Source organism: Sycon ciliatum, chromosome 1 (assembly GCF_964019385.1).
Source record: "Sycon ciliatum chromosome 1, ocSycCili1.1, whole genome shotgun sequence".
In the NCBI taxonomy this organism is placed as follows: Eukaryota; Metazoa; Porifera; class Calcarea; order Leucosolenida; family Sycettidae; genus Sycon; species Sycon ciliatum.
Window position 1 is genome coordinate 13,779,851 of NC_088643.1, and position 21,017 is coordinate 13,800,867.

Sequence of the window (21,017 nt, forward strand, 5' to 3'; positions counted from 1 at the left end):
CGTAACAGTTTGATGCATTGCACTACTTTTCGAAGTACATGTTCATTTTTTCATATTCGGAGCATAGTGCGCACCAGCGATTTGGGGCCAGAAGTAGTACCTCCAAAGTGCGCACTTTACTCCGGCAAACACGGTACTCCTTGGTACATTACATGGTCACATGTAAAGGGCCGTGCCGCAAAGATGTTTTGTTGTCCCTGCTGAATTGAAACAAACATCATTCATTTCATACCCCCCCCCCCCCTCCCCATGAACGACGTTTGTTTCAGGGTGACGACTAATAATGCTTTTGCGACGACCCTAACAAATGTACATTGTCTCTTTACAACATCTGCAGTCATTCAGGGCACACACTCAACGTTTATTATGGCATTGTATCCATCACGATGCCGGGGGGTGGGGGAGGAGGAGGAGGAGGAGGGAGGACCGGAGGAAGCTCCCGAGGGGTGGTTCAGCCCCAGGTCGGCTACTCTTATGGGGACCAAGAATTTCCCGCCGCCAGTATCATAGGACACATCTCGAGCTCTGTGCATCATAATTATGCGATTGTTCTAGCTACAAATTCCGCTGGCAACAGACGTCCGGCTAGCATAGCATAGTAGTCCCCACTGAACAAGAAGAAGAACAGTGTGTGAAGGATAGGACTTCCGCGAGGCGTGTGCAAGAATAATTAAACTGCCAAGAATAACCTCATTACCGGTGGTATTACTCGTACATATACACAGTTACTTGCAAACTGGACATTCTATGATGGAACGCTGGAATTAGCAACAAAAAAGGTTCCTTATTTTCCGGAGTATAAGGGCGCGTTTGGTTGGTACGAACTATAACAGGATTCACCAGAACAGCGCGTTTGGTTGGGACTGCACCTGTTCTGGGTCGGCCAGAACATGTTCTGCTTGCTCCGGCCTCGAGGCCGGAGCAGACCGAGCAGTTTCACTTTTTCACAGTGAAACCTGGCGGGAACATCGATTTTGGTCCCAAATAATCACGTGTATACGCTTTTGGGTTGGACTTGTCGTACCGTACACAGTGACCATGGTGACCCATACTCATTTTGAAGAATGCACCAAGTTTGGCATATTTTTCACAAAAATATGCTCTGTTTCTGGAGTACCATTTGGTTGGCATGAGGCTGCTCCATGTGCACCAGCTGTTCGATCCTGTTCTAGATCGTACCAACCAAACGCACCCTAAGCCTCACTTTAAATTTAAACACCCCAAAAAAATAGGAACGGCTTATACAACGAAGGTCACATCAACAGTGATACACAATAAAGATGTCTGTATTTCGTGACAAAAATCTGGGTGCGGCTTAAATTATACTCCAAAAAAGATGGTACCATATCAGAACCTGGTGTCGATATGGCTGTAGTTATAGGTGCTGTACTAACGGCGCCAACCTGTACTGTGTCACCAGCACTTCTGCTAATCAGAAGCCATGCACTTGAAAGCTAGCCGATTATTTCTTGGGAAATACCAGTCCCAGTCCCTGCATGTGTCAAGCATGCCCACATAATTACAAAACAGTTTCCCACAAGTGTCACATACATGATTGTATGCCCATAATTACAAAGCAAGAGGCAGCGAACCCAGGTAAGGGCCGCCGCAACAGCACAAGCACAGTGCATGCACTTGCAGAAGGAAGCGCCTGGGGGGCAAGAGGCCTTTTCCGATGTCACATGCCAAGACCAGTTCTGTCAAGGAGCGACGGCGCCAGCCTGTCAAACGAGTGCCACAGTACATGTGCTCACACGAAACAAGGCCAGTGCATGCACCAGAAAGGCACAAACCCCCAATACCCGTATGTTTCCCCAATGCTACCAACAGCTCAAAGGCCATCTCTGGTGGACGGAATGAAGATGGAAAACATGCCAACTGCATGCAATTCAGGGTAGTTACACAGCATACGATTCAGTGCGAGAACAAACAAATGTAGCTTCGCAGGTAAACAGACACGACACACCCCTCTCATGACATATGCCTACCATAGTATGGATCACCTTGTCTAGTGCAGAGAAAGGCCAAAAAAAGGCTTTTTGTTGACATTCGAAGATGATAGCCAACAATTGGGCTCTCAAGATACATATTATTAGTGCCAAGAAGCCTGTGTGAGCAGGAAGGGGAGGATAACTTTTTTTTAAAGTGACATCTACTACCTATTGCAGCTGCTCTGCATAGCGTCTCGTTTCTCAACGCAATAATAATACAATGTAATAATGAATGATAGGTGTGCATGCCCATGCGTGTGCGCAGGGACACAGACACGGAGGCGGTGAGTGAATGCCAGGCTAGGCTCAGGTTGAATGCCACGATGAAGATTTCGTGCCGTCGCGTTTCTTAGCGGATGGATGGGGTTAATGTTTGAGCACAGATTTCAACTGTATAGAAGGGAACTGAAATGACACTTGGAAGGGAATTTTATCAGCAAGCAGGGGAAGCCAGCAGCGGGCATTGGGAATCCGTAGATGCGAAAAGAACAAGACAAAAAGGGCGATGCAGCAATGTAAGACGAGTGCACTGGTGCGATTGCTGGTCAGCCAGATCACTATAGGTGCACTCGTATGGTTGCTGGTCAGCCAGAGTACTATAGTTGCGCTCTGCACGACACAGGTATACATGTACGCGAGTGCGTGGATGAGTACGCACACGTTCACTGACCAACTTACATCACGATAAAAAGCGGGAATGGCCACTCTACCACGTGCCAGAGCCGAAACGCTTGTTCCAGTCGATGTACAAGCCCAGGTCCTTCTGGTCTACGCTGGCACGCACGTGCTTGACGGCGTCGACAAAGTCGGAGTGACTGATGGGCCGAACCTGCAAAAGAAAAGCACAAGCGAAAGCTAAGAACCCCCTACTATATATGTTGGACTCAGTAGAGCGTCCAGCCCCTATATGATGTCCAACCCCTATATAGAGTCCATTGGTCCAAAATCCACAGTACAGAGTCCAAAACTGGAATCAACTGTGAGCTCAGTTTAGATGGACATCACTCCCTGTATAGAGTCCAGCCAAATGGCTTCACCCCTATATAGAGTCCATTGGTCCAAAATCAACTGTACGGAGTCCAAATTTTGAAATCAACTATAAAGATTAAAGAGTCTTTATGTGGACAACACTCCCTGTATAAAGTCCAGCCAATTAGGCATCCCCTATCGAGTTCGAAATTAGACATAGGATCTGCTGTAAGCAGTGAATATTAACCAGAAAACGGCCTCTCCCTTATCCTTTACATCATTCACTTCTCAAGATAAAAATATGTATTGAGGCGCCACTGCAGCCACTTCACTACATGAAAAACCCTACAAACCCCATCCTCAAATCAAGTGGTCTCTACGCAGACGCTGCAAATTACAATATCTCAATCATGCAGTTTTGCCAAATTATTGTGCACGCACACACACACATGTACACACCCACACAACGCCAAGAAAATACCTAGAAAAAAACAAGAATCGAAAGAGAATAATGGAGAGCCCAGGATCAATTATTTGTTTTCAAACTATTGCGCACACACACACACACACACACACACACACACACACACACACACACACACACACACACACACACACAAACTTATAGAACGCCAAGAAAACACCAATAAAAGAGTAGAGACACAATACACACGCAACTCCAACAGCCATGCAAACGTCCACCCATTTACACGTAAAGTCAAGAGGGATAACAAATAATTATACGAAACGAATGCATACGGGGACGGGTACACGCACGTTTACATACACATAGTAAGGTAAGAGAGTAACATAGTGCAGTGGTCAGCATAATACTAGCACATGCTGAGAGTGCAATAGCAAGCTTCACCATTGCTCATGGCCATGCAAATGTTCAGCAGCATTCAGTTCCGCAAGCTTCTGAAGATCAGCACACCTGCAACAAATATATAGCACAAGGATACGCTTATTAACGTAATGATGCATGGGAGCACACAACTACCAAGTTCTCAACGAATGTGATGCTCAATGAAAATCAATCCACTCAAAGACCTGTGAACAGGTGAGGGTGGGGACAATAATCTATTAGTAATACGAGGAATAAGATCGTTTGTGCACACTCAAGACGCACAGACACACCAACATACATGTAGTGTACACAGTGTTTCACTGCAACTAAATTGAAATGAGATGATTTGAACAATCTGTAAAGCGTTGCCGTCAGTCAGTCTTCCCCAAGATGGAAATGCAATGATTTGTTGTCACGAGGCAGTTTCACTGACACAATGTCATGTTCGTGACATCAAAACGGTTACTTCAGGGAATACGAGTATTAGCTTGAAGCTTTTTCTTGTCATTGGCATACAAGCAATCCTCCTACTACTACTAGAACACTGGCACTGCGTTTGTGGATCCCATTGTATTTGACATCATACTATAATTTCAGGGCTCACAGTCGGTATGCAGGATCGACAAAAGCGTCGTGCGAGGGCGGGTTTGGTGCACGTGAGTCGCGTGACCCCACGAGAGCACAGATCGTGTACATCCTACGCATCCCAACAGAACAAAGAAGTAAAGAGAAAGAACCTGGGCTTGAGTAGCCTGTTCTTGTCTTGTAGATCTATAGAGCCGATGTTCGCGATATTTTGGTCGGACCTGTCCTTTCCTCGCTTCTCTTGGCATGCAGTGTCAAACCATTCTCGTTTCCGTTCGTCTCGATCTTGTGCTTTTACGATCGTGCATACTCCAGTGGAAATAGTTTGCTTTATTATTTTCACTGGGAATTGCACTGCAACACTGAACAGTTACTGCCAGCCCTCGGCAACGACTTGCCTTTCACTGTGCCTTGTAGAATTGGTCCACCGAAGGAGAAGGCGAAAGGCAACCTGTGCTAGTCCCAGGAAATTCATGTCATGTAGCCGCTGTTCGACCAAATGCTGATGCTACAATGAGCGATCGCGATATTCCACAGGTAAGAAGACAAACAAACGAGTCAGAGCTCGCCAGGCAGGTAACGCCGAGAACATACAACACGGAGCTGCTGATCGGATGGAGGCGAACGGGACCAGCAAATCCGCCAGGCGTTAGTTGAGGGCCACTAAAGGCCAGGTTTCCAGAGGTACCAGTTCCTCCATGATGGCGAAATGCGCTGCCACAAGAACTCCAGCGAGAACGAAAGCACAGCAACCAACTCCGCGGGCGAACTGAGGAGAGAACACTGAAAAATCTGTGCGCAATGATTTTCTGTTGGACGGCGCGCGTTGCTGTTCCGCTGCATGCATGCGTTTTTCTTGTTGTTTGATCTGGTGCTGCTTTTGCACTTTTGGCGTTCTGCGCGCTGAGTGGCACTCACTCAAAAATGTCCACTACATCTCATTCTTGGCGGATTTTGATCATCTATGGCTTATTTTTTTCAGCGTGGAATTCTCCAGACATTTACCGATCACTTTTCCGTTTGCTGTGCCGAAATCGAAGCCAAAACGACCAGACTTTGGCTAATCCGTGCCGGAAAACTGGAGGGAAAATGGTGAAACGCTGCGGTAGATCACTGAGTTTGGGGGTTTTGAATCAGCACAGCGAATCCCAGCTTCGTGGACATCAGGGCCGATGTAGTGGACAAGATCAAAGATTTGAGAATAGAGGAGAATAGAGGCCTGTGATTGGTCAGTTGTCATCACGTGACATCCGCGCAAAGCCGTGCGCGACTCCACGCTTTTGTATTGGACTGTGAGCCCTGAATTTGTAGAGGAAGAGTGTCGTGGAGTTTCACATAATTTTCACAGGGATAAAAATACATTTCTCATGAAATAATTATAATAATAATTATTGATGATAGCTAGACGATCGTATACGATTGATGCAAAGTCCTTGCAGTCCTTGAGGACTATTACGAAGTGGTTGATTACTTTTAGGGCATTCATTCAAGCAACATCAAACAAACACGATACGCTCCTTGAAAATGGAAACAAATTCAAGCATAACGACAGAACAGCAGACCAATCGAAACGAGTAAAAGCTTCCTTACCTCAGTCATCGTCCTGTCATGTAGTTGGACAGCCTTTTGACACGGTGGTACAGGCAGCTCTTGTCCAGTCAAACAGGGGTATCCTTGTGGCGTCGAACGAAAGAGAGTGTCAGTGTATCTGACTCGTCAGATTGGAACTGTGCTGAACTTTTCTCTTTCTCCGCTTTCTGCTTTCATCCCTCGCTCTGATGAAACCGTTCAAACGTCTTACTGGCAGCAATGGCCAGCCAAACAGGGGATCCTTGTGGCGTCGAACGAAAGAGAGTGTCAGTGTACCTGACTCGTCAGATTTGAACTGTGCTGAACTTTTCTTGTTCTGCAATTTCTGCTTTCATCCCGCGCACTGATGAAACGTCTTCAGAGAACCACAAGACGCTTTCCAGATTTGATTTTGAACGTCTCCTTATCCTCCTTGGTTACCTCGAGACAGATTACTGTCAGCAACTGCACAGCAGAACTGGGAGCCATGGCTAAAGTGGAGAAAGGAATGCGCTGCCACGAGGCAAGCAAAACTGAAAATGTGTTCGTTCTCTTTCGGGCACAACACACAGGACGGCGTGACTGGATAAACTGGACTCCTGGACTGTGAATAGGGGACTTGTAGAAAAAGTGTGCTCCTTATGGGGGATTGCGCGGCAGGATGAAGCTGATCAAAACTGAGTGGACTCCTGGACTCTGTATAGTGGATTTTGGACCAATGGACTCTATATAGGGTGCTGGACATCATATAGTGCATGGACTCTATACTGAGTCCTACATATAGGAGACACCACTTGTGTTCACCGACCGTTCATTTCAAACGTGCACATGCTTCAACATACGTGGACACGAATACCTCTCGTATCCGGACCCCAAATTTACGGGCACCTCGGTCTACCGGGCACCCTGTGGGTGAGTTTTAGCAGAAATATTACTACTCTGTTGCCGATTTTTGTGGATATAGTGATGTCATATGCCAGACCTCTGTCCCTTCCCCCATTGAAACGTAAGTGATTCAGAGTAACAGACCTTTCAAAGTTATGGGCAGTGCCGGGTCCTGGGGGCCACCCAGATAAGAGAGTTATGAGCGTACATTTTAGACCTGTGTAGAATGACAGGCTCTCTGTGCAACCATAGGTGGTTACTCAACACTGGCATCGCGGGTACAGTGCAGGTCATATGGCGATGCTGAAAGAATACCCACCAAAGTACAGACACAGTAAACCCTGTCAAGGGGACCACTCGGAAAAGGCGACCACCTGTCCCAGAAGACCATTGCAACCGGGACCAAGCAGTGCTATTTCCAGTCAAATGACCCTGTATAAGGAGACCACCTGGTTACAGAGACCACATTTTGAAGGTCCCTTGAGCAGCCGTCTTGGACAGGTTTCACTGAGCAGTGCATTGGCTCTCACCTGGTCGGCAGAGATGCACTGGATGTCGTCGACGCGAATGCTCCGGATGGGGCCTAGCGCAGCTTCGCGGCACAGCTCGGTCATGTCGGCACCAGAGTACCCTGTGAAGCAAGACACGACAGACAGTAACGGGCTTTGAGTGAGCTTGCCGAGCAGATTGGCTTCCAGAAGTCAAAACTCAATACTGGATAAGATGAACTTATTAAAAGCAACGAAGAAGCCTAGCAGTGATATCAAAATATCCCAAGCTTCCACAATAACTCATTCAAAGTTTGTACGAGGCGGCTGGCTACAACTAAAAGAAATCAGCTGAAGCGAGTACGGCAATTACGTCACTCTTGGCTCACCGTCGGTCAGCTCGGCAATGATGGAAGCTTCGTCGTCCGTGACGCTATTCATCTGCTTGCTGAGCAGACGCAGGACAATCTGCTGACGAGCACCGCAGTCCGGCAGTGGAATGTACAGACGTTTGACAAGGCGACGGCGTGCAGCCTCGTCGATTTCTTGAGGCCTGGGGGTTGAAAAAGCCAGACAAAACATACCCATCAGGACTATGACTGGCAAAGGAGTGAGGAGTCTGAGGACCATTGGCAGCCCTATGGCTTCAGACACATCACATGGATACACGGATTCGAGGCCTCCTGAAGGTTTCGCCTGGATTCAGCGCAGATCAGAGTGAACAGCAACTGAATAGAGCAGCTGTCAGTTGACAGCCCCCCCTTCTTTCTATATTGCAGTTGCGTAATGTCAATAAATTTCTTACCGAGTTGATAAAGCCAGACAAAACGCAGCCATCACAACTATGACTAAGACAAAGGACCAGTTGCAGTGCTATGGCTTCAGACACATCACACGAATAAAAAATAACAATGATTCAGGGCCCGGTGTCTGAAGGTTTTTAAAAGAAGCAGTGTTGAACACACCATCTGCACATATGCTTCCCGGGCAAAACCCATGCCAGGCACCGGAAACTGGGAAGTTTCTAATAAGAAATGCCAGAGGCAACAAAGCAACCTGTCGAAGAGAATGGCCTCACCGGTTAGTCGCTCCTGAGCACAAGAGAGAAACACATGCACACGCCCACATACACACACACGGCCACATACCCACACATACAAGAACACACAAGAGAACACACCATTAATAATGGTGCCAGGAAAGGTCCAGAACCATTTTCAGCAAAACAAGTTCATTAGGCGAGACCAAAAAAAAATAGAGATTCCCGGGCCCTCCCGCACCAAAATCGAGCCAAAGCCAATTTTTTTTGTTTTTTGAGCAGTTCATACATGTACAGTACTGATCATGTGAGTAGATCTGTGATGTGGAGTCACACAAACCCGGGCTTGTACGACTCCCCGATGTACAGATCAGGGCAATTGTTGGCCGAAATACAGAAAAATAATCGAACGGGTAAACCGCGTACCTGTTTTCTGTAAAAAAATTGAATAAAATTTACCGGAAAATACTGTAAAAAAAGTTCAGTATGGCATGCATACATACATTGGAAAAAAATAATAAAATAAAAATTCGCCCGCCCGCACCAATTTCACATGGGTCCTGCCCGGGAATCTCGATTTTATTTTGGTCTCGCCTTACAATCCCAATAGCCAATAGCACACATACTGTTCAAAATGTCTTTTCATATCCCAACCTATGCACCTGGCCGTAGCTCTGAAAACGCTCCCCTGCACAATCAACACAGTACCAGAGTAGTCACAGCACAGGGTAAGGGCCTAAATCGGAATATACAAAAGTGACACTCAAAGAGATGCTTTGTTTACTGCGGTCTTTTCATTTTCTTCTCTTTTCATTTGGTTCGTGTAAACATGTAGACAGCAGGTATTACAGTGGACGCACTCACCGACAACCAGCAGACGGTCTTCTGATATCGTTGTTGCACCATCCTATGACACCCAACACAATCACATGCCATGCGCTCATCAAAACGAAAATTTCAAACAGTCGCAGCAGAAACAGCAACAGCATTGCGTCAACGGGAATGCACCGGTACACGACGACAGCAGGGGCAGGAGCAGCAGCAACAGCAGCACCATCAAGAAACATGCTAGGCCAAACAAGTCAATACAAAGGACAAGAAACCATGTCTTACAACTCAGTAACAAGTATACTCACCAGCTGAACGAGGAATTCGGTTTTTATACGTCGCGACGATTCATGCTCCGAATCGGAGCGCAGTGAAAGAAGTGAGTCGATTTCGTCGATAAAGATGACCGCCGGCTGATGGCACCGTGCCACGCCGAACAGGGCTCGCACCATCTTTTCACCTTCACCAACCTGCATGAACAAACGACAAGTAAGGGGCCTTCTGTAAATATCGATATTTATTTAGAAACGAAAACTAGTCGTTTCTCTTCAACCCCCCTCCCCCCCCCCCCCCCTCCTTGAGAAACGAACACATACAAATGGTACATAGTGTCGATATTTTTGATGTTTTTCTTTTTCTGGACATGCTCATACATGCAAAATGTTCATCGATATTTTTCGAGAAACGAACAGGCGCTCAACCCCCCCCCCCCCCCCCCAAACGACTAGTTTTCATTTCTAAATAAACATCGATATTTACGGACGGCCCCTAACAAGGTTACAGTGAAACCTGTGCCAAGGTGACCATTCTGATAGGGCAGGCCGCTACCTACCCCAGCACTACAACCAAGACCAAGGGATATTTTTTTAACAGTCAACTGATATGATCCTGGATCAGAAGACCACCTACATGTACCTCTAATACAATCACTCTGATTTTGTCACCCCTTTTCCCCGCGCTATTGAAATGTACCTCCATCACCTCTGCCCTCTTCTCTCAAGACCCTCCGTATATATTCTAGTGATTGTTAGTCTTGGTCATATGCTGTCTGATGAAGTGTTTTCACACGAAATTCGGAGTAACAGCGGAAAGACACTTGCTTGATTCATTGCTGTGTAATATTTGGACATGTACCTCTACACGGGAGCCACATTCGTGTTCAGCGGCCAGCTTTGACAGGTTTCACCGTTATGCCTTACACCAGAGGTAGTACATGTAACACATTGCTAAAGAACATTGCTCAGTACATTAGAGGGGTTGTGCAAAGCAGCAACTCGTTGAGACGTCAACGGAACGAGCGGGCAGGCTACATTTCAAGCAGGGTTTGACAAATTTTCATTGCTCAAATCCAAGCTGGCCCAAGGCACCAGGTTTTTTGTTGCATGCCATCTCTTTTCGTTCTTTCCCGTCTAGTGCATACAGTTAAAATGAATACTTGTAAGAATATGTTCCTACTAACTTTCTAATCAGTGGCCAAAACTGGACTCACCCATTTCGATGTCAGAGATGACGCGCTGATGCTGAAGAACGTTGCCCCCGCTTGGCTAGCTATGCATTTGCCTGTACAAGCACACACCACAACCATGCACGTACAGTTGTTGTGCGCCGGCTAGAACAACAACCAAGAGAAGCACAGAACTACAAGGTGCACAGGCAGTCACTAGACGGCAGGACAATGATATGCACCATCACAGTTAACAAAGACACTCATCAAAAGCACCAGAATAGCGATCACACGCCGACAACAATAGACAATAGACCAGAAGCAATATTATCTTATGCGCCACAGACAGCACAGACCGATATTCGCTGTGATGAAGCATGTACCTTGTTGACTGGTAAAGCTGTCTCCACAGGATTTTATTATATTCATTATTGCATGCAGCTGATGTGCCACAAACAAATTTGAGAGCAAAAGGAACTCAATCAAATTGATAAATGTTCACTGTGGACGTACCGATGAGAGTCTTTCCAGTCCCGGGTGGGCCAAACAACAGCATCCCCTTGGGTGGCCCTCTCAGCCCGGTGAAGATGTCCCTGCAAAAAATAAGACGCACAAACAAACTGAATTCACGGTGCACCTTCATTACAAAGCATATGAGAAAAAGGTGCTAGTTCCACACAGCAGAGCACGGTATTCGGATAGCCCGAAAACTCATTTGCACTGCTAACACAAGCCTAGACAAAGCCATGAATGTAAGGAAAAGGTACAATGCCAATACATGTACCACCGTCGATTTCAAACTAGTGAACATTTCCTATGCCTTGCAGATGAGCTTGGTAGGAGAGCAGCAGTGTGACCACACAAGTGATAAGGAGAGTAGTATCATAGCAAGTCACAGCGCACACAGAATGAGAAAAACGAAAATAATCCCATGCACTGCTTACGGTCTTAGCATGGGCCACACGACGATCTCTTGAATGGTTTTCTTGGCAAACTCCAAACCGGCAATGTCATTCCAGGTGATAGGAGGACCGTGATCCATGATCTGGATGGGAACAGAACAGACCAGAAAGAAAACATGTCAACGAAACACCTAAACTCATACAGTGCTACTGCACGGCTCTTTCACACAGCACTATGTGCCAATGTGCTGTACATAGGCTGCGTTCAGTTTTAGCTGCCTGGTAGAGTAGAGTCATTCAACCTACAGAGGTAGAAGGTAGAGGGTAAGTGCACAAATGCTGCCCTACCGGATTTAGTAATTTTCACGCTATGTACGTGAACTGTTTCTCTTCTGTATGGAGTTGTATACGACTCCTTGATCTTGCTGGAAATCCTGTACCTCTACCAACTTCTACGACCTCTACCGGCTTCAAACCTGGTAAAGCCGGTAGAGAAAGGTAGAATCTGCTCTCTTGAGTAGAAAAAATGGGAATGCCTCTACCGAAAAAAGTAGTTTCCACCAAAACCTGTACACAAAAACGAATGCCCTCTAAGAAATTCTTCAGGAGACTCCCTTTGATAGGCATCCATTTCCTACGGAGAATCCTTGAAATAAAAAGTCGATCTTTAACAAACTCAGTATAGACTACGTACGATACACAGAAATTCCACTTGAATGTACAGTACATGGGTACAGGAAGTGCAGAGACGCGACACAGTGCGCACGGATTCTGTTGGCTTTTTTAATTGTTTGCTATTCGTATTTCCACAAGTACCTCATTCATGATAAGTTCAATCATCCGTGGTTCGAGACCGCTGAGTCGCTCGTCCTTGCTGAGCTCCTCGGCGGCGGACTTAGAGTCGTTCCCAGCAGCAGAAGACGCACCTGAAGATCTAAACACAAACAAAGGGAAGTACACAATGTGTACACAGTACTTTCGGGCACCGAAGAATGAACAGGATGGAAGTAATGGTAAGTTTACCAGGCGCAGGATACCCTTCTGTACACGGTGGCTCAACTCAGTGTAGAGAGTTCTGCACGAAAGGTAAGACCAGTCCAGGCTACGACTCTCAACCCCCAATTCTTTGGCACCCGGCAGTACTCCTGTACTGAAGAACATGCGTCCGTGTGACCTGCCCGATGCAGTGTGCTCGTGTGCTCTGGACGGCAGTCGTGAGGCAGTAACGTGAGAATTCAAGTCGGCAGGAAAACCGCGAGCTCCCATGTAGGGAGCAACGCACAATTCCCCAAGTATCGCCGAAGTCGCACCAACCTCTTCTTAAAATGTCACCGGCACTAAAATTAGCCGTTTTACAGTAGCTACTATCCGGAGTTTGTGTACCGTAACTGTCCACAGGAATCGTTCTCAGGCAGGCAGGATGCGGGGATGTGAGGTCACTTGGCACTGCGTAGACAGCTATACAGGAAATAGGAAAGTTAGTTCCAGCAGCAAAGGTGCACACTCAAACGTGAACACTTACTTCTTCCGAGCCGTCGCGCCACCATCATCGGCCGGCGCAACTGGCGGGACAAACTTCGTTCCTGGACCAGGTCGCCTTTGACCACCAAAACAAGTACAGCAACAGCAGCAGCAGCACACGCACACACAGAAACATACACAGAAAAACACACGCACACACGCACACACAGGAGAACAGTGCACAGTTCTGAGAGATGTGATAGTGATGAAAACCAGCATTGCCTCTGAGAACACTGCATACTGTAGTGTCGCGTATAAAAGCATTACCTGTATAGAAACATGACTCGAATAGAAGCTAATTTTGCAAAGGGTTTCGTGACACAGACGCACGATTTGAATAGAAGCCGCTCTCTGCAAAGTACATGTGCAAGAACATGCGTGGCAGTATGCACTGCACAGTGTGGCCTGATGATATTGACGTAGAATAGAATAGAAGCAAACCTCGAATAGAAGCACGGTTTGAACCCGGCTTATACGGCCGTAAGCACCTGCTTTTATACGCGACATTACGGTATGTAGCAAAAGGCGGACCGGTATGTACATGTACATGAACACAAAAGAAGCTAAGACATCCAAGAGCTTAGAAGAAGAGAATGTTTGTTTTTCCTGCTTAACCAACAATGGGTGTAAAGTCAAAAGAATGCCCTTGATTTATCCTCAAATGCGATGTTCACATGTCCAAGAAAGTACGATGTAATTTCTAACTGTGAGTTCAACCCAGGCGGGGGGGGGGGGGGGGCATCCCACTGTATGAAGTATGTGGGCTGCTTACCTGGTTGTCCCAAGACTTCTCTTGTTACTGCCGTATGCATATCCACCATTCTTCTTGTTGTTTTGATCAATAACCTATGGAAATGGAGGAAATAAATAACACCAGCTAGCTGCAACGTTGCATAGGAATCAGAGAGAGAGAGAGAGAGAGAGAGAGAGAGAGAGAGAGAGAGAGAGAGAGAGAGAGAGAGAGAAGAGATAGAAGCAGTGCTTTTGGCAGATCAATATGCGACAGGCCAACCGACAGCCAGCCAGACAGACAGATTGACAGCCAGCCAGCCAGCCAGCCAGCCACATGCACACACACATACACACGAGACCATACCAGTTGATCGTGAGCGGTGATGAAGGGGTTGGAGTCGTCGACGTCCTGCGGTGGCGGAGCTCGGCCAGCAGTGCTGGGCGTACTGCGTGCACCTCCGTGCCGAGAGTACGCACCCTGGCCGTTGCCATTATTCGCCGCATCCATCCCGGCATGCTGCCTTGATGTACGGTGCTCGGCCTGCTGGGGGTCTGGGCGATGTCCAGGTGGACGTTGATTGTAGCCTGGGCCTTCTGAAGAAGCCGGGAAGAGAACAGGCGTTCTTGTAAGACACAGACAATCATTTGTTCAGCAAGAATAAAGTACACAATGTCGGTTCAGCTCGTCTTATTGATTGCGGTTAAGAATACTAGCAATGAACTTGTTTTAGACAATCGATGGTGGGTTGATATGCAACAGTCGCTAGCATTCTACAATAGTGCATCAGCAGTGGTAAAATAAAACATCACAATTATGATACCACCCAGGCTCATGGTACATCACTTGGATGCTTTGCGACTAGGTAGCAGGAACGGATCTATAACAGCGTATCGTGTGCAAGTTGGATTGCGTTGCTCTTGAACAATACATGCACTAGGCCACACTCACTTTCGGGAATGGTAAGCGTTCCCCGAACAACAGCAAGTTGTGTGAAAATTTGGTTTGTTCAACATTATGTCAACATACACGGGCCTGTCATGCATGCAGCAAGGGCATTGCAATCACCAAACTAACCAGAGTCAAGACCGGCAGGTCCCCCGCCTACTGACTGATACGGCGGTTTTCTCTTGCCAGGAAATGCTGATGATGATCCGTGTGAAGAAAACTGAAAAACAAAAGACAGGCACGGAGATAGCTCAAAAGAGCTTGGAAAGCGAAAGCAGTAGCAACAGAGATGTGCCATATTCACTTGATTAGAATTTAGAAGCCAGGAGATTCTATTTTTTCAATGCCGATTTTGAGGAGGCCTCTATTCAAGAGGGGCTGCTGAATGGAGGAATTTACGTACATGTAAATCGATGTACCCACAACAGGAGTCGTGTTGCTGGTGTGGCAAATGAGGTCGGCCAGACGTTGATGTCCAAGGCTTGTGAGCATATTTCGGAACGCTGGCTGTTCAGTCGATATCGCTGCGCAAACATCCGCTCCTCGACGCCAGGGAACTGTCTCACCAGGCGTGCCGTAGTCACAGTCAATTCTACTTCCCAAGTGCCAACATTTTCACCAGATGACGGCGACGTCTAACATCTCCTATTCCAGGGAAGCCTACTGTATATTATGTTATTTACCTTACCTTTGATTTAACCTTTTAAAATTTCAGTAATTTCGGCAAAGGCACTGGAGTACGCACTGTATGTGAAGGGAACACTGGTCACCAAATTCTATGTCAACCGAAATTGAATACATGTACACCTAAAATTACATGTTAATACAGTATTCAGCTAATTAATCTCAGCTCATCTAGTACCAGCAAAGACAGCAGGGATGTAGGGGGGGGGGGCAGCACACGACATACGCGCTGACTGCTGCAACACACGACGAAACAAAATTTCCTCTCAGGTAGAGATGCTCGCATATCTATGACAGACAGGAAGTTGGCGTGCACACGACCTTCTCAAGCTACACATGCTAGGAGGCGTCTGAGCCACAGCAGAAGAGGTTTCAAAATTTCACCCAGGATTGCATTATCACTTTTTTAATTTATCAGAGAATATGAGTGCATTTAAAAAAATTGCCCAAAGGCAAAGGCAGACCGTAAACTGGATGAACTTACCAACCCATTGGTATTGGGCTTGTTCAGATCACGCGCATCATAATCACCAGTACCACCTCCGCCGATGCCGCTCTCTGGGCCAGTGGCAGCCGCATGCTGTCCAGCTCTGGGGTACGCGCGGTGCTTCGAATAGGACGGCCGCAACTCTTCCGCGCTGACAGTGTCGTCCACAGCTTCAAACAGCAAAAGCACAGAGGAAGAAGAAAGATCATGATGCAAAGCGAGGTGGCACGATTCATATACAAGGGCTTGCATCAAGCAGCACGGGTTTGAAAAGCACCCACCATCGATTCATCATAATTATACAGTCAACTTCGCTAATAATGACTGCGGATATAACGACAATTCGCGAAGAACGACAGAATTTTCATGCGCAGAGCAAAGTCCATTCTACCTGTATACATATAATGAGACTTCGGATATAACGACACTTCGCGAATAAGGACACTTTTCTGATGCCCGGCCGAGTGTCGTTATACGCAAAGTTGACTGTAATCGTAATACACTTTCAATTTGACAGAGATTGTGGCCAGTACACAAGAACACATGAGATCAACACTAGGGCATTCAACACACGTCATACCTGGCTTCTTGCCAAACTGTGGAGGTACGGTAAGCCGAGGCAGGGCTTTAGCTTCCTGCAAACACACACACACACACAAATATCCGGAGATTGAAGCAAAAAAATTCACGGTTTGCGTGAGACTTGGCTGGAAACCGAGTTTTCCGCATCCGTAGGAACGCCACCACCCTTCAAGGATTGAAGCAAGGCACGGGTTAATACTGCACCCGAGGTTGAGAAGTGTCAAACACTATACCATTGAAGGCAGAAGTGAGTTTTAAAAACAGCAGGAAAACACGGTCACAGCAAGGGACAGAATGCCGGTACTGTTTCTCCACTCCAACTTCAAAGCCTGCGACTTGCAACTCTACAAAATTTCTACGGACACGCACACACACATACGCGCACACACGCACGCGCACACACACACACGCACGCACACATACGCGTACACACACACACCACTAATAATACAGTGAAACCTGACCGAAGCCGACCACTCAGTGCACCTCAAAATGTAGTCCCCGTGTACAGGTAGTGCCCCGATCCAGGGTCACATTAGCGGAAGTGACACCCTTCGGTGCTGGATTTTGTGGTTCTCGGGTCTTACTGCAGTGATAATTCTTGAGGAGGCTCTACGCGGTCATGCTGCCACACACATACACTGCATACACATGGTCACACAGAAGTCGAAGTATGGCATCATAGCTACCGGTACCCAGGTGCATAGCTAGTGTATAGTCAGTGTCGTCCGGTCACCACACCAGCAAATAGCCGTCATGTATGTAGGTACTCTATTGGCAAAATAGGCAAAATGGCGGCCATGAGGTTGCCGGTGGTCCGTCACGGTCGCCACATCACAGACGTGCTCTGGTACATGGTCACCACATCACAGATGTGCTCTGGTACATGGTCACCATGTCACAGATGTGCTCTGGTAGATGGTCACCACATCACAGATGTGCTCTGGTAGATGGTCACCACTCCACAGATGTGCTCGGGTACATGGTCACCGTACCAGACATGTGCGAGTGACACCCCTGGGTACTGGTACTCCTGGCTCTTACCCGCAGTCTAAGCAGTGCTGGGGTCCGGGCAGCGCGCTCCACATTCAGCGACGATGACCATTTCTGATTGGGAACTAGACACAGCACAAATATAAGAACACACATGCGGCAGTCATAGATTGCTTGATATTGTGGCACAGACATAGAATTCGAAGCTTTTTACCTCTGGATTTTCTCAGCAATGCTAGTAGAGTCCATCGTACCTTGCCTGCTTTTCGCGCTAGCTGCTCACAATTTCTCCTTGGGCACCCTGTAAGAAGGCCATAGGCCTGTTGGGTACACCCAAGTAAAATAATAAATACTACTACTAGTACAGTCAGTATCGCCTATAGCGTTGGTGTTTGATTTTGAGCATTTTATCACTATAAGCGATATATTACTATTACCGATACTGCATGTACTGTATGTGAGTGGGGTATCAAAAGACTCAGCGCGCTGTGCACATACCTGTACACACTGCATAGTTGGTTGCAGCCTACGTGTACGTCCTGTGTACTCCGACTTTGAGAAATGCACCCTATCATGCCTATGCAGCCAAGGCTCCTGACACACATCGTCAGCATATCCTCACGATGGAGGTATTTTGGACAACTAATACTATAGGTAGAACTCACGAAACAACACTGAACAAACATTTAATGTTCACAAAGAAGTAACTTCCTGTTCGCCTCTGACACCACTTGATTCCACATCAATTACTTTAGCCGATGCAAAAATAATGTAGTACAGTCAGACCTCGTTTATCCGGATCCCTCGCCATCCGGTAGAAAATCGTTGGTTACCGATTTACAGCACATGTCATGCATACATACAGTATGTGTGTTCCATTATCCGGTTCCCTTGCCTATCCGGATATTTTTCTGGAAAACGGATGTGTGCGGTTATGCGAGGTCTGACTGTAGAGGTCTGTTGAAAATTGAATTTGATCACTATAGGCGATATATTACTATAGACGATTATTACTATACACGATAACTGTGTATACTTAGTTATGGCAAATGAAAATGAATTTGAGAAGTTGATCACTATAGCCACTATATTACTATAGCCGCCAACCTTATACTGTCTACTAGAGTGCGCAGCCAAGTGTGAGAGACTTGCGCATACTGTAAGTTGGGAAACGCTTTGCGCCGGGTTTAGTTCATGATTTGTGAGCACAGACCAATTTGAAAACTTTCCATTGGAGTCAATTTCATTAGTTGAGGGTGTCGAAATGGGAAAAAGGATTATTTCATTAGTTATTTTTAACCGTTCTATGCTTTATTAAAGGGGAAGTTAAGGCAAAAATTAAAATTTCACCAGTTGTAGTCTTCGGGGTGCTGAGTCGAATGGTCTTGGTCCGAGAAAGCTGAGACGCTCCCTTCCTACTTGAATCCCAATCGAACTCGCGCACTTCCACCGAAACTGGGTGACTGCGCCCTACTAGATGGGGATTTGTATGCAAAATGTCACTAAAAGCGCCATTTCGTTCTTATAAAAGCACGGATGACCGCGATTGGCCCATATGTTGTAGTCTTTTGGACGCTGAGTCGACTGGTTTTGGTCCGAAAAGGCTGCGATGCAGCGTTCCTCCTTTATTCCCAATCGAACATGGTTGAAGAAGCGGTCACGTGCTCCTGGGTGCCAAAATCACCTGGTCACCACGCCAGCAGGCGACAACTTTCACACCAAGGTTCAACTCGAGTGACAGGACTGCACCCAAAAAAGGTCAAAACAGGCTGTAAGTTGTACCCTGCAGGCACGGTGACCAGGTGACTGGTGTACGCAGGAGCACGTGACCGCTTGTTCTACCATGTTCGATTGGGAATTAGGGGCGAACGCTGCATCGCAGTCTTTTCGGACCAAAACCAGTCGACTCAGCGACCAAAAGACTATAACATATGGGCCAATCGCGGTGATCCGTGCTTTTATAAGAACGAAATGGCCCTTTTAGTGACATTTTGCATACAAATCCCCATCTAGTAGGGCGCAGTCACCCAGTTTCGGTGGAAGTGCGCGAGTTCGATTGGGATTCAAGTAGGAAGGGAGCGTCTCAGCTTTCTCGGACCAAGACCATTCGACTCAGCACCCCGAAGACTACAACTGGTGAAATTTTAATTTTTGCCTTAACTTCCCCTTTAACTGGTTTGAGGGAAAGAGACAAACGGGAAAAGTCTGAAGAAAAAATTGACTGTTGTTCTATGCTTTGTGCCGATTTACAACGTTTTGGTGATTTCACACCCATCGCGAAAATCGTGAGCATTTCCAGATCACAAAGGTTTCCCTATTCACAGTGCACGACTATACGCGTTTCCTCTTATAGTAATTCAGTGTCTGCTCTAGGATTTCAAACCAACCGGGCACACATGTACCTGGCACAACCATTGCAACCGGGTCAGAGCCGGGTCTGTTCAAGTGCGGCTACTGCATGTGCATTGTACATGTGCATCAGCCTATGATCAGGGAGTTGTAAAGATGTTAGGGCTCCCTGATGTATATTGCATTCCCAACCGGGTCACAGGTGACTCGGTGCTCTTTTTCCAAACCGGTCCAAGTACCCCCAACTGGGTCGCTGACCCGCCTCTGGAGCAGACACTAGGTATTATTGGCATTGTAATAGGTGTATGTATGCTACGACCTGAATACTCACTATTCGTATTTCCCGCTCGTTCCCCTTGGCAATGAGCCACTCACATAGAAGAGCGCATGCTCCAGGTTCTGTTCTGTTCTAGTCTAGTCTTGAGTTGTCGTTGTCCTGTTCTCCTTCTGTCTACACTCTTATCGAATACTTCTATAAATTATCCAATCATATAAAACCCCTGTGTTCCGGTGTGAGGGGGCATCATTAGCCGGGAGCAGCTAACACTGGTGGCAGCGGTGGGATTCGAACCCCGGGACGCCTCCGGAGAGACTGGAGCATCAACTACAAGCACATGTATACCAGACCTAGTACTGTACAGTCATGCAGTTAAAATCTGCAAATTGCACTGACTGTACAGTAAACTGATATAAGCTCTAGACAATTGCAACAAGCTGAAAAACAATTCAGATAATCACATCTGTTGCTACCTTTCAGTGGTTGTTTATCAGCCAGGTCACTATAGGCTCGATCATGTCGACCACAGGACACGGTGGATGGGCAGGTTTCCGACCTAACATCATGGAACACAGCACATAACATGCTCACTTATTTTCAGATCCATATGCGCGTGTGGTTGCTTGCTCACAATCAAAACAAAATTCTCTAGACGCACCCTGAAGTTAGCGTCAAATGTCTCGCCTCTGTGGCCAACAAACGAGCAGCCTCCAGCCGAGAGGTGGGATCATTTTCAGTATTATCATACGTGAAGACTGCCTTCTGCCACCAGCTCAACAAAGCTTTGTCCTCGTCATCCATGATGATAAATCCCAAGAAAGGAACATCTCCCTATTTTTTGTTTCCCAAACAATCAGCAACGAATTCATCCAGTTGGTTTCGTTGGCCAGGTCATAGTT

The 21,017-nt window shown here is 46.8% G+C and overlaps 1 protein-coding gene across 1 annotated transcript; it reads right to left on the reverse strand.

Moving 5' to 3' along the window:
• Positions 1 to 1,857: 1,857 nt before the first annotated feature.
• Positions 1,858 to 20,979, reverse strand: LOC135814459 (fidgetin-like protein 1). The gene is made up of 19 exons (XM_065327583.1): positions 20,777 to 20,979; positions 20,592 to 20,674; positions 17,544 to 17,617; positions 16,498 to 16,552; positions 15,915 to 16,087; positions 14,876 to 14,966; positions 14,165 to 14,394; positions 13,841 to 13,914; positions 13,070 to 13,144; positions 12,364 to 12,481; positions 11,590 to 11,690; positions 11,159 to 11,238; positions 10,691 to 10,761; positions 9,510 to 9,671; positions 9,238 to 9,280; positions 8,413 to 8,425; positions 7,724 to 7,887; positions 7,377 to 7,477; positions 1,858 to 2,820 (listed from the first exon to the last, which is right to left on the reverse strand). The coding sequence occupies exons 1-19, from the start codon at positions 20,917 to 20,919 to the stop codon at positions 2,698 to 2,700; spliced, it is 1,974 nt and encodes a 657-aa protein (XP_065183655.1). The 5' UTR covers positions 20,920 to 20,979; the 3' UTR covers positions 1,858 to 2,697.
• Between the last annotated feature and the right edge of the window lie 38 nt (positions 20,980 to 21,017).